This window comes from Haemorhous mexicanus, chromosome 22 (assembly GCF_027477595.1).
Source record: "Haemorhous mexicanus isolate bHaeMex1 chromosome 22, bHaeMex1.pri, whole genome shotgun sequence".
In the NCBI taxonomy this organism is placed as follows: Eukaryota; Metazoa; Chordata; class Aves; order Passeriformes; family Fringillidae; genus Haemorhous; species Haemorhous mexicanus.
In genome coordinates, this window is record NC_082362.1 from 8,357,435 (window position 1) to 8,371,124 (window position 13,690).

The following is a 13,690-nucleotide window of genomic DNA, read 5'->3' on the forward strand; positions in this document are numbered from 1 at the left end:
GGAAAAAGCCTTGCAGAATCAGGGCTTCCAATAGTGTGAGAGCTGTCTCTGTGGCAAGGACAGGATGTGAAATGTGGAGGAGAGAGGATGAGGATGGCACTGAGGACCTGAGCACTGAGGAGGATCATGCAGCTGCTCCCAGCTGTGATGGGAGCATTGCTCTTTCCAGAGAAAGACAGACAAGCTGCCCTTGCAATTCAGGAGCAGGACACATCTCTAGGCTCAGGTTTTATGCTGCTGTGTTTTGCTTTTGTGCCCAAGCACCTTGCAGGAAGACTGGACTTTGCTTATTTTGGGAGCTTCTCTTGCAGATCTGAGGAACCTTTCCCAAGTGGGGAAACAGCTTTAGGGCAACATTTCCTTAATGCTGCTCTGATGATTGAGCACATCCAGCAGTGTCAGTGCATCAGGACTGAGCATGTTTTTCTGCCACAAGAAGAGGGACGGCGTGGGCTCTGTGATAAAAGCCAAGCTGCTATTTTTAAAGAGGGATGGGGGAAGCTTTGGGTGATTTTAAATCAAATCAATGCCTGGACAACAGGGCGCTGCTTCCCCCCTGCCTCCACTGCCAAGTTCCTCTTCCGAATCCCAAGGATGTTTCTGACAAACAACCCTCGGTCAACAGGATGGGGCTCCGGGGCTGCCGCAGCCACAAGCGCCGACAGGAGCGCGGCTGGCTCTGCCCCGCCCGCCTGCGGGGCTGGGAGCGCTCCGAGCCTCCTCCGCGCCGTGGCCCTTCCTGTCGGCTCCCAACCCCAAATTCCCCCTGCTTGGGCAGGTGCCTGCTCCACTTCTGTCCCCTCAGAGTGGTGCTGGGACACTGAACCCAGCAGCAGAGCGTGTCCCCACTGCCTGGTGGCCTCTGCACCATCCTTGGTGCTGCTCTCCAGCATCCCCACAAGTGCATTGGGCAGGGATGCTTGGCAGAGTGCCTTCCTCATGCCATTATCCCAATGGGGATTTCTGGGAGAGGGGCAGGATGGGAGGGACCCAAAACCTCAGGCAAAGGAAGAGTTTCAGTGACTCAGAGGCAGGTCAGCAATGACCAGGCAGCCACGAGCCCTCTGTTTGCTGCTCCATGGACACACTGGCCTGGCAGCTCCCTCCTGGTGCTGTTTTTATCTAAGTTACTAATTACACATTACCTATATGTCACCAGGCTGATGGATGGGAGCCTGAGGGATCAATATTGATGCAGATGATGGTGCTGTTTGCCATGCAGAGTCTGCACTGCCTGGGACAAACAGGGCACCATCGATCCCAGAGGTGGGCTGGGATGCAGGGAGGATGGGAGGTGCAGTGAGGGGGAAGGATCTTGTGCTGCCTTCCTAAATAACATTTGTGACAGTGGGACAGTGTCCTGGCCAGGGACTGCTGTGGCCCTGCTGGCCCCAGGCTGCCCCAAACCTCCCACCCCTCCTGCTGCTCTCCCTTGGGAATGGCACAAAGCATTTTAATCTAGGTTGGTTTTCAGTCCTTGGGAATTGATACATTTAGAAGGTTCACACTGATCTGAAAGTGAACAATTCTCCCTCTTTCTGTGTTCTTACTGGATGATCAGTGTCTAAAGAACAGACAAAGGTCTCCTGTGTTTTGCTCTGCTGCTTTACTGACCAAAAGCTGAGGCCATCTCTGTAATGCCACCATTCTGCTGCCAGTAAGAGGCATCTTGGCTGCAGAATGCAATCAAATTTTCCAGGAAAAAGCTCTTGGGACTACCATGAAACCTGGGATTACAGTGTGGCTAAATTGCATAACAGGGGGTTTCTGCCTGTCTTGCTGGAGCCTTGTGACTGTTCTGATTCTGTCGTGGTGATGCTGGGAAATTGCTCTTTAAAACCAGAAGAGCCTTAGAAAGGCACAGGCAGGTCAGGATCATTTCCCTCAGCACTGGGTTTGTCTTGAGTAGTGAGTTGATGGTGGTAGGATTGGACAGAGAGCAGTGTGGGGTGAAAGCAAAGCTCTCCCTGAAGGCTTTTTGTGCTCTGTGCCCTCGGTGAAGTCCCAGGCTCTGCAGCCTCCTCCTGGCAGCCCCAGAGACCAGGGGACAGATCAGCAGCTATGGGGCCACTGGCAGGTTGGATCAGCCACCCCTTGCCAGCACAGCAAGAGCCCTTTGCCTGAAAAGCACACAGGGAAAAGCTTCCCAAAAGCAACAACACAGTCCTGGCTTTATTGAGGCTTTTAGGGATGAAGGAGGCTGCTCATCCTGCCTGTGAGGACTCGTTCCTATAGTCACCCATCATCCTTCCCTCAGTACCATGAGCCCCCAAAGCAGAAATCTGCCCAGATTTCCTGTTTGATGGGGTTTACTGAGTGGCAGTCTCAGTTTTCATCAGCCTCACTGCCCTGGCAAGGCCATTCCCGTGGCATTTCTTCCTGGAATTAACTCCTGTTTTTAAAACCCCAGCAAAGAGGCTTTTGCTGAAGGACAACTGGCAGGGTTTCAGCTGTGCCCCCATTTGCCCTCCCTGTCCCTGGAGTCAGCCCCAGGACTCCTCTCCAGCAACAGCAATGGCTTGTAGCTGAGGATTGGGGCACCCCACACATAAATGGGCCAGCTTGGCTCCCTCAGCCTCTTTGGAGGGGCTGCCATGCAGGTTTGGGAGGAAGGATCCCCCAGAAATTTCATTTTAGTGAGCTGACACCATGAGCAGGGAGTGAGCCTCATCTCTAATCTCTCAGAGGCAGCTTTGTCTTTGTAGGGTGTGAGAGCTGAGCAAATGTTCCTTTATCCTTCCTCCTCTCCCTGTTGCTCATTAACTCTTTCATTAGGGATCATCCTCTTGTCTTTTGTGTGGATATGTTGGGTTTTTTCCTAAGGACTGGATGCCAGGCATCAGGACTCCTGTTTTCAAAGCATGGTGGCAATTAGCCCAGCTCTGAACCCTGGTGGCCTGTCTGCATCTGCAATTAGAGCTCTGCTCTGTCTGCCTGAGGTTTTTATCTTCCTCCCTTCTGGGGCTGCAAAAGGCACAACTTGGCTCTCCAAATGTACAGCAGGAAAGTGTTAGAGCTGTAGCTTGAGCCTGGCTGCCCTTTCTGTGGGGCTGCTCTCAGGATTGGTTCCTGTTTGGTTCAGGGATCAATCCTTGGCCTCTGCACCTGGATTTATTTGAGTGCAGCTCAGGGCATCCTTCTGAGACAGTGCAGAGCCTGTGAGGGCTGATTCTGGCTCTGCTGGTACCTCTGCTCCTGCACTTCTGGCATGTTCCATGCTCCTGGCTGAATGCACCTGGCTCTTTATCAGGACATTGGATTCTTGATTCAATGTTTTATAGAATTGAGCTGATTTATTCATACCTTTGGTGCTCTAAAAGAATACCTCAAGTTGGCTTTGTGAAATGGGTAAAGGAGAGCAAAATTTGGATTTCAGTGAGAAAGTCTGGACAGACAGAGGAAAGGTGACTTTGGGACCTGGAAACCTGGGATTTGAGGGAAACAAACTCCCACTGCTCTGCCAGCATCCCAAGGGGTCCCCCTGGCAGAGCTGCCCCCCACCCCCCATCAGAAAGCTTCTCTACCAAACCTCCAGGCTTGCTCTGCTTTCCTTCCCTCCCCTATAATTTCATCTATCCTAAAATCCCTGGTTTTTCTGAGATAATGTGATTTTTGGGGAGGAGTTTCTCTCCCTGTCACCTCGCTGCAGCTGATTTCTATTGAAAAGCTTCCTCCTAGGGAGGGAGGGGGGAACAAGGAAAGAAATTATGGAGGGGCAGCATTTCTGAATCCAAATACATTAAACCATTTAATTCTGTTGACTCAGGGCTGCCTGGCTCTGAATAGGAATTAATCCACAGTGCACAAAATTAAAAAGCACAAGACAAAATGCTTAGCAGGCAATGCCAGGGTTTAAAGCAACCCATTAGCTTGCTCAAACGTCCCCAGTAAATTTTCATTTGTCAATAACGCTTAGAGCTTACAGTTTATTTACAGCCTGTTCAATATTACCAGAACCCCTGGCAGCTCCTCATTTGTATTTATCTGCCACAGTCAGTTTCCTTTCCAGGGATTCTTCCTAATCCTTTGCTTTGTATCTGCTCCAGACACAGCAGGGATGTGCCACCCCCCAGGCAAAGGTAATGGGGGGTTACCCTTTGCCACCCCAGTTATCCCCTGCAGGAGAGACCACCTGCAAGGGACCCATCCCTGGAGTTGAGATCTGCCATGGGGCTCCTCCAGCCTCTGTCCCACACCCAGGGGACTCACTGGCCACCAGCCAGCAGAGATGGGAATCTCCAGACTGGGAGAAGGGGACAGCACAAGCAGCTGTGTGTGGCCCCACAGCCTCGCTGAGCTGGAGCAGCCGTGGCTGAAATCTGTCCTGCTCCATCTGTCCCAAATCAGATCCCACAGGATGAGCCCTGCAGAGGAGAGCATGTAACAGGATTTCCCCCCAAAGCAGCTTGAATGCTTCCAGGCAGAGAACAAAGCCTGGCTGGCCCTGAGAATTTCTCCAAGCAAAGGAGTTTATTCTTGGGCACAGACACGAAGGGGCATTAATCTCTTGTCGTGGCTCATGGCCAGCTGGGGAGGTTTGGTCCAACACTCAGGGACGTGGCTCCCTGCAGGGGTGACAAGTCTCCAGCAGGGTTTGTCCCTCCCCAGCTTCCCGCCCTCTCCCTCTGCACTCCCCCGAGGCAGAAGCACAGATGATTGCAATGGAATTTTAAGTGGATGCAACATCACCAGGGCTGCCTGGGGAGATACAGGACAGGCTGGGCAACCCCTGTGTCAGGTGTAAAGCTCAGAGAGGGAGATCCCTCCAGAGGCTTAACCACAAAGATGGAGCTGGACACTTCACAGGGAGCATCTGCTGGACCCCAGGAGGTGCAGCAGCACCCTGCCTGGTCTCCACCACTCACCAGAGCCCCCTGAGCTGGGGGCAGTGAGAGGGGCCTGCAGCCTGGGCTCTGCCACAGACCCCTGTGTGCTTGGAGGTGATGTCCAATACCTTTTGTGCTGAATGCAGGAGGCCATCACTGAACTGAAGGGCCACTTGCTTTTCTCCCACCCTTGCTTAGGGTTTGCAAGCTCCTCCCGCTGCTGAGCTTGAAGATGGCACACAGGACACCCCACCTTTCCACCCCAAAGAGCAAAGCCCCATCACTTGCCTGCTGCTGTCTGCATGTAGCCAGCCAGGGTGCAGAGTCGGCGCTCGCAGGCTCCGCCGGGCAGCAGCACAGCGACGATGGCCAGCAGGGAGCTGAGGGCCAGCAGGGCACAGCCGCCCGCACACAGCACTGCACTGGTCTGCAAGGACACAGGGGGCTGTCAGAGAGGTCACCCCACACCACATCCCCCAGAAATCCCCTCTGGGAGTGGGGAGTGCAGCCCTGTCATGGGCAGATCTCCCACCTTTGCCCTTTCACCTTTTGTCACTTCAGTTCACCGCTGTGTGCTGAGCCCGAGGTTCAGCCGTGCCCTGCTCCCAGGGCTCACTGGCACTGGGGCTGCAGTGACAGTTGTCCTAAGACAGTGCCATTAGATGTGTGTAAAGTGTCAGTGCCTCTCCTGAGCACTGGATCCCATGTGGCAGCCCTGCCCCAGCAGGCCTGGCAATGAGCAGTCATTTTGGGGATCCCCCTGCTGCTCCCACTGCAGCTCTGCTGACATGGCAGGCTGCTCCCACCTAAAAAAAAAAACATTAATTCATGGCAAAACAGCTCGCCCTTGGGTACAGGTGTTCAATCACTGCACTGCTGCTGTTTCTGTCCCCATTGCAGGTGACAGCGGATGGCACTGGCACAAGGTGGCCTGTTCCAGCAGGGACACGTGCCAGCCCAGCCAGGGGCATGGCCAGGGGCAGAGAGGGGACCTTCCTTCTCCCACACCCAGCTGGTGACAGCACTCAAACAGCGTGAGGATACCTCAGGCCCAGCCCTGCAGCAGCCACGTCAGCTCCTGTCACTCCCAGCACATTCCAGGGAATGCTGCAGCTCCTGTCCCTTCCAGCACATTCCAGGGAATGCTGCTGGCTCTAGTGAGTCACCCTGCAGTGACACCTGCCTCAGCTCCTAGAGCAGCACAGCTCCAAGGCAGGTCTCACTCCCATCTCCCTGAAAAGCCTGGCTTTTGTAATCTGTGTGGGAGCTGCTCTGAGGAGGTCGGGTCCCACTGCCACCCTTGCCCAGCCCTCTTGTCCTGGTGAGACATTCTGGTTAGCAATGCACTGTTTGCCTTTTTGATCTTCCCCCCCTGCCTGAGCTTTTGGGAAGCCATGGTTATTACAGAAACAACCCCAAAACACTTTCCAATTACCTCCCCTCCCCAAAGAGGTCACAAACAGTCTGCTACTGTTTGCAATAATATCATTATTATCATAATAATGTAAATTATTCTGCAGGAACCACAGGCAGGCTGAGCAGGGGCAGAGGAATTGGATTTACCCTGGGATGCCCATGGGGGTTCCCAACAGCTCAGAACCCCCTCCCATGAGTGGTGCTGTCCCACAGCTCTGGCACTGCCCTACATCTGCCCCTGTTACTGACTGCTAAGCTGGGCTGGCTGGTGCTGGCTGACACAGCCACTGCCAGCTGTGTCCCAGCAGCTGCCACTGCTCCAAGGAGGGACACACTGGTGCTGGACAGGGACAGGCCAGGCACCACCTGACACCCTGGTGTGAGTGCCTCTCCTGGGGCTGTGCAGTGATTAGAAATCAGCATCTTATTTATAGCCTATTTATGCACTGAGCAATGCAAATGCTGTCCCAGCAATAAATGAATTCCTGACAGGCAATGCAAAAGGAACAGCAGTGCAAAAGCTACCCAGGGAAATGGAGAGGCTGCTCCAGCAGGGAAATCTGCTCCTCTCCAGAGCCTTCCAAGGCACTGAGACCTGGACAGATAAGAGCTGCTTCAGGGCTTAAGATACAAGGTTGGGACGCCCCCAGCAGGGACCCCTGCCCTGTCCCTACACCAGGAGGGACCCATGGGGTTTGGGATGGGATGGGATGGGATGGGATGGGATGGGATGGGATGGGATGGGATGGGATGGGATGGGATGGGATGGGATGGGATGGGATGGGATGGGATGGGATGGGATGGGATGGGATGGGATGGGATGGGATGGGGTGGATGTCCCCATTGCACAGACACTCCCCCAGCCTGGGACCCCGTGGGGAAAGCAGCCACAGCCCTGCTCCCCCCACTGCTCCCAGGGCAGCAGCATGGCCAGGAAATCTGGATTCATAACAAAAAAAAAAAAGGATTACTCTGCCTGGCGTCTGCATTTCACCTTCTGCCCAGCAAAACCATCCTCCTTTGCAAGGACCATTAATTATTTAGAGCAATGAATTTTTCAGCAGAGAGGGGTCTTGTAAAGCAGGCTGCTTCTTCTCTTGTGTGAAGCATATTATTTTTAATGATCTAGGTTCTCCTTAATTGTGGTGGCTCAAATCCCCTAAAAACTCACAGTTCCTGCTGGAAACAACTGATGAGCTGCTCCGACTGTTAATCCCTGGGGAGAAGTGTGAAGGTCTTTTTCAGGACAAAGTGACAGAAAAAGGCACCAACAGGCTGGGTGCAGGTGAGTTAAACTGGCAGAAGAGCTGGTCTGGTTTGGGAGCTGCCCTCAGGGTTTGGCAACAAGACTGAGGGGTCTCAGGGCTGGCAGCATCCTGATGTGCACAAACCCCACCAAATCCAGCCAGGCCTTGGCAAAGGGAACAAAGGTCTCGTTGTGAATAAATGGGAGAAGATTCAGGGAAAGGGAAATGGTGAGGTTTGGGTTCTGTCATGTGGGCCAGGAATGCTGAGTCACTCAACAGCTGCCATGCAGCTCCTGGGGGCAGAAGGGGTGGCAGGGGCACAGCTGCCCCAAAACCAGGTGACAGTAGAAAAAGGCACAGCACTGCTCTTTGCCTGGCTCCCACATTCTGCTGACATTACCTGCCAAAACACTGCATGTGCTCTTGGAAAAGAGAAATTTTGCTCTTGTCATAACCTTTCTATGGCCTCAGCTGGGAATTTCTCAAGTGCTCCTGCCCTGTACTGGACTTGCTCCTGCAAAGATCAAAAAGCTGCTTTCAAAGAAAAATAATAAGGTTTAAGTTTGAAGAAGTCCATGGAGCAAAGGTATAGCAGTTGAAATTCTCTCCTTCCCACTGTGCAGCACCTCCCTCTCTCCTCCCTGTTTGTGCCTGTTGCATCTTGAGCAGAAAGGAGAGGATTCAGGAAACAGATGCAAGGGCTGAAAGCCAAAAATAGGCAGGGTGGGGAGGAACAGCAGGGATGCAGGAGGCTGCCTGTGAGAGCCCAGCTCAGACAGGGCAGGAAAAAACCCATTTATCCCTGTAAAGAGCACAGCTCCCAGTGTAAACCCTGCCAGGGAGGCCAGGGCTGCCCAGGCCTGGGCATTGCTGACCCCTGGCAGTGCCAGGGAGATGCCCCCAGGGAGGCTGTGAGCAATCCTGCCTCTGCCATGCTGGGTAAAGACATAAAACCGTGTCAGATTTTCTGCTCCCACTCCCAGGGAGATTAATTGTTTATCCCCAAACAAATTAATCGTCCCCTGGTGGGACTGTAAATATTCCTTTATGTGGCGTAATAAATTCTGATTAACAACAATCCCCTGCCTGATTTTTAGTGTTTTACAGGTCTGACACATGCCATGGCTGGGCCATTCACTTAGCAATAAATCTGCTGAAGATGTTGTTTCATTCACCAGAAAAATCAAAATTAAAGTGTCACATAATGGCCGTCCTGGGAAGAATTCCTTAATTTCCCTAATGAAAACTTTTTAAAAATTAACTCATCTTTGAAAGGCAGCTTAAAGCAGGAAGAGGGAAAGGGAAAATAAACTCTCCAGTCCAGTTTTTAGTGCTGACAAACAGTACCTGCTATTTGGTACAGCAGAAATAAACCAACCAGGCAAAGCTCCTGCCATCACTGTGAACTGGGTCATGATGCACATTAGTTTATTAATGCAATTTATTAATTGGCACTTGACCACCCCCAACAGCTGCCATCCTGGGTGGGGCCTGTGGTACCCAGGGCAGCAGGCTGAGGGCCAGGTTACAGACTGCTGGGGTGTTCCAGCCCTGCTCAGATGCTTCAGCATCCTTGGAAGTGGGGGCAGAAAATAAATGCCCTAAATAGCTGGAAAATAAAGGCACAGCTCAGTGAGGAAAAGGAAGTGAAGGTCACAGTGTGTCTTGCTTTTTGGAGGGTATCTGTTGAGAGAAAATATCTAAGAAACCCCAGATGAGCTAGAGAAAAACTGTAAACAGAGAAGAGGTGGCAAAATTAATCCAACCATTTTAATTTTTAAATGCAACCCTTTCCTATCAGAGCTCAGTGTGATCAAATATTCCTTATGGGAATCTTTTGGGGTTAAACTGAGCAGTGCTACACCTGCAGAGGTAGAAACCAAATGGACACCGAGATTTTAACCTTGTTAGAAACCAAATCAGGATGGAGGTGCTGAGTGGGGAGCTGAGCTTTGGGATTTGGGAATGCTGGCAGCACCCAGGGGATGCAGGTGCGGGCAGGTGCCTCCTCTGCCTCCTTGCCGGGCGGGGGCTCCGGGAGCTGGGGAAGAGCAGAGACCCGCCCGGGAGGCGCTGCGGGCCGGGGTGGGCGGGGGAGCCTCGCAGCTCGCTCCTGTTTCCCCCACACGAGGCACAGAAACAAACATTCGCCATCTGGGCGGCATTGAAGCGACGGCCAGGAGGAGGATCCCACACATCCTCGGCTTCTCCTCCCCGGCAATTCCCTTCCTTTGGGCGCCATCTGAGCGCTTTCTCCTGCCGGTTTGATCTTCCCTCTCCACGCTGCTCGCCGAAAATGCCACCCGTGCCCAGGGGCTGGGAGGTGCCCGCTGGTACCCGATCCCCGAGCGGGCAGGGGTGCAGAGCCCCAGGTGTGATGCCACCAGGGAAGTGGCCGATGTCCCAACCCCCGAGCTTGGGCTGAGCCACAGGGATGCACAGGAGGCTCCAGCCCTCATTTCTTCCCCTTCAACTGCAGGATTTGGTGGGTTTTGGAGCCCACAGCACAAGATGCACGGAGGTATCTCTCCCCAGCCCAGATTTAGCTGCTTTTGCAGTAAATTCAGCACCACCTCTACTGAAACAAAGCTCAGCCAGTCCTGGCCTTCCAGGCAACTTTTCCAATTCCCAGCTCACCAGCATATTCAACAGAACACCAGAGGGGTTAATGCCCAAACTGGTCCAAGGGGGGGGAAAGGCATTTTTTTAATTAGAGAGAAAATAAGGGACAGATAATACATCTGATGAATTATGGCTGTCTCTCTTTCGCTGCCATTGCATCTGGGGATGCTGGAAAGCAGTTCCTAATGGCACTGCTTTATCTAAGAGGATGATGGATAGTAGTGAAAGACAGAAAAAAAGGGGAAAAGTAAGACATTAGCACATCAATGGTGTGCCTGTGACCTCCATCAAGGGATTCGAACCAACTTAATGAAATTTTAATTAGGCAGCAAGCAGTGCACGGTGCTGGGTACCCGATCAGCCCTCCTTCCCCTCACTCTGTCATTATCCATCCCTGGGATAAGCCCTTTCCTGGCGCTGGCAGCCGAGCCGGGCTCAGCGCCGTGGCCAGCGAATGCCCCGCGGGTCACCCCGCTCGCCCAGCTGGCTTCTCCTCGCAAAGCCGGAGGAGGAGCCCGGGCAGAGCGGGATTCGCAGCCTCAGGAGCACGCAGGGAATGTCCCACGGTCAGAATGTTCCTGCCGGCCTGAGCCAGACTCTGCTCTGGGTCCTGCGGAGGGGAAATGCAATATCAGAATGGCTCTGCTGTGCCCTCCCCGAGGTGCAGGTTCGGGATTTGCCTTTGAGGAGGGGCTGTGAGGGCAGGTGACCCGTGTGACCTGACCATCCCTGTCAGGAGTGGCCAAGCAGCTTCCCCCTCCCTCTGAGAGCAGGGACAGAGGTAATCCTGAGAGCAGCCTGGCTGCATTTTCAATCAATTTGCCCTCCCAGGGCCCACCCTTAAGTTGGTGCTGCCTCAGTTCCCCTTTCAGCCCAGCTTAGCTGAGAGAGGCCAGTGAGTCCCAGTGGTGGTTTGTGACTTGGGCACTGAAATGTGGGACCACAGCCCAGGAATTACAGGTTTCCCCACCACCAGTCCTGTTAATGTAGGTCAGAAAAGTCTGGGTGGCTGATGAAAGCAGATAAATCTGCTCTGGGGTAATGTGCATGAAGGTGGTGATGTCAAGAATTCCTTACACTCAGGGCTCACAACTCTGGCCAAGGTTGTGTAAGTGCAATTAAAAATCAAATGGACTGGCAGACAGAGTCTGCTCTCTTGGGAAGTTCTTAGGATGAGGAGCTAAAAGTTGATTTCCTGATAACCCCAAATTAATGTGCTGGCCTGATACAGGACTCTGGAGGCAGAGCAGACTCTGCCTGAGAGGCAGCACACACCCAAGTCCCTGCCTGGGTGACACTGCATCTCTCCCTAATTCCAGAGCCTGTGCTAGAAGAGGAGGGACAGATTTTCCACAGAGTGACAGATTTCTTCCTATCTCCATGAGGACCCCACATGCTTTTTCATGGGATCAGGGCTGCTGATCTGCAAACCTGGCCCCAGTGGGCAAACCCCAGATGACATCAGGGACCCAGGGCTGAACTGATGCAGTGAGAAACCAGCAGGGAAGATTTAATGCAAAGGGTAAGCAGGTTTATTGTACATTTTCACTAAGCTTTGCTGAATCTTTTCAAGTCCTGTTTTAAAGCCCAGGAAAGACCCACTCAAGGAACTGCTGGGGTTGGGCAAAGCCTCCCCTCTGTCCTGAGCAGTTTATTTTGGGCTCTGCTCCAGCATGGCATCACTGGCTCCATAGGCAAATGGCCTATGTGGCTTTAACCTGAATATTATGGGCTGATCAGCTTCTTTGTTATTTTAGATTACATGCTTGGCAAAGCCTGAAAATAATTGGAGACTATCTGGAAAAATAAAAATAGAAATCTGAAATGTGGCAGCAGTATCTTCCGAAGTGCAGCGCTGAGACAGGAACTCATGAGCCAAATGCTCCCACTGAAAGAGAAAATAAATTAGCTGAGGATGAAGCACTATTTTGCACGTACACAGTGATCTGGCACCAGGAAAAACAAAAGTCATGAGAGGCAATGAAACCACTCAAAGCTCAAAAGTTCACCTGTTTTTTTTTTTTTATTTGGCTCCCCCAAGAGCAATCCCTTCTCCCCAGGGTAATCTGCACACCTTGGGATGTCCCTCTGCAGCCCTCACAGCTCCAAGTCATCCCACAACAGATCCTAAGGGCCTCACTCACAAATTGGCTGGGCAATATCACCATCACCGTCCTTTCTCCTCTCTGGCTCCAGCCAAATCCTCTCCAGTTTCCATCAGCTCCTGCAAGGTCTCAGCCTGTCCACAATATCTGCAGCCATCAGGGATATTCTGTTATATTCTACCCCATCAAATAACCATCATCCTGCTGAGCTCAGTGCAAAGCCCCAGCAGCACTGACAGGGTTAAATTAAAGGTACCCATGATGTTAGAGAGCTGCAAAGTAATTATGAAAGGAAGCAGAAAAAAGCCAGCAACTCTGAGCAGACATGAAGGCCCTCTTAAGAGAAGAAAGGCATGTTAATTAACCTCCAGACATGATTCAAAGCATCATTTGTAGCACGATTAACATAATCCCCCAAGTGCACACACAACTGGCATTAACGATCATTTGCAGGACTGAACGCTCCCCCACCCTTCAACAAATCGGCACAACGGAGTGGGGAAACACTGGAACGGCAGCGAGCCTGCAGGAGACAAAAAGAACCGTGCTCCCCAGGGATGGGCATCCCTGCTGCGGGTGGGCATCCACCCAGGGTGCTCAGCACCATCCCCGGGTGTGCTCAGCATCCACCCAGGGTGCTCAGCATCTCCAGGTGTGCTCAGCATCCACCCAGGGTGCTCAGCACCATCCCCGGGTGTGCTCAGCATCCACCCAGGGTGCTCAGCATCTCCAGGTGTGCTCAGCATCCACCCAGGTGTGCTCAGCATCCACCCAAGGTGCTCAGCATCCACCCAGGGTGCTCAGCACCATCCCCGGGTATGCTCAGCACCATCCCCGGGTATGCTCAGCATCCACCCAGGGTGCTCAGCATCCTCCCAGGTGTGCTCAGCATCCAGCCAGGTGTGCTCAGCATCTCCAGGTGTGCTCAGCATCCTCCCCAGGTGTGCTCTCACATCCCCAGATGTGCCACCAGCTCCACTCTAGAAGAGCTCCTGAGCCCCGCATCAGCTCTAGCCCCCTCTGCCCCCGGCAGCCCCAGCTCCCACCCTCCTGCAGCAAACTCCACTGGAGCAAACGCTCAGGGCTCTTTTCAGGAGCTCTCAGATTCCTGTCCACGTTCGGCTTTCATTTAAAGAGAGAGCTGCCCATCAGATCGCTGGAAAGATTGGAAATGAACGTCACGGCTCTGAAAGCAAAGAAAAAAGAGCCGCGATTTCCCAATCTCTCCAAAACGGAGAGAAATCTCCTGCTTGAACTCGGACAGGGCTCTCAGCCGTGCTGAGCACCGAGGCGTGCGGGCTCGGAGGCTGCTCAAGCAAGGAAGCCAAAGCTGTCGCCTGCCTCAGCAAAGCTGTCAGGACTATTTTATCACATTCCAGCCCATCAAATAACCATCACAACAGGTATTCTCCCCCTCCTCGTGGCAGAAAGCTGGTAAGCGAGCACTCCCCTCTGAAAGAGTCTGCACTGATTG

General features: G+C 52.9%; 1 protein-coding gene across 1 annotated transcript in view; it reads right to left on the minus strand.

Annotated features, from left to right (window-relative positions):
- LHFPL7 (LHFPL tetraspan subfamily member 7) overlaps window positions 1–13,690 on the minus strand; it is a 57,868-nt gene that overhangs the window by 42,171 nt on the left and 2,007 nt on the right. The window contains exon 2 of the mRNA XM_059866063.1: window positions 5,115–5,253. Within this exon, the coding sequence (XP_059722046.1) occupies window positions 5,115–5,253 (139 nt within the window). The remainder of the gene's footprint in view (window positions 1–5,114; window positions 5,254–13,690) is intronic.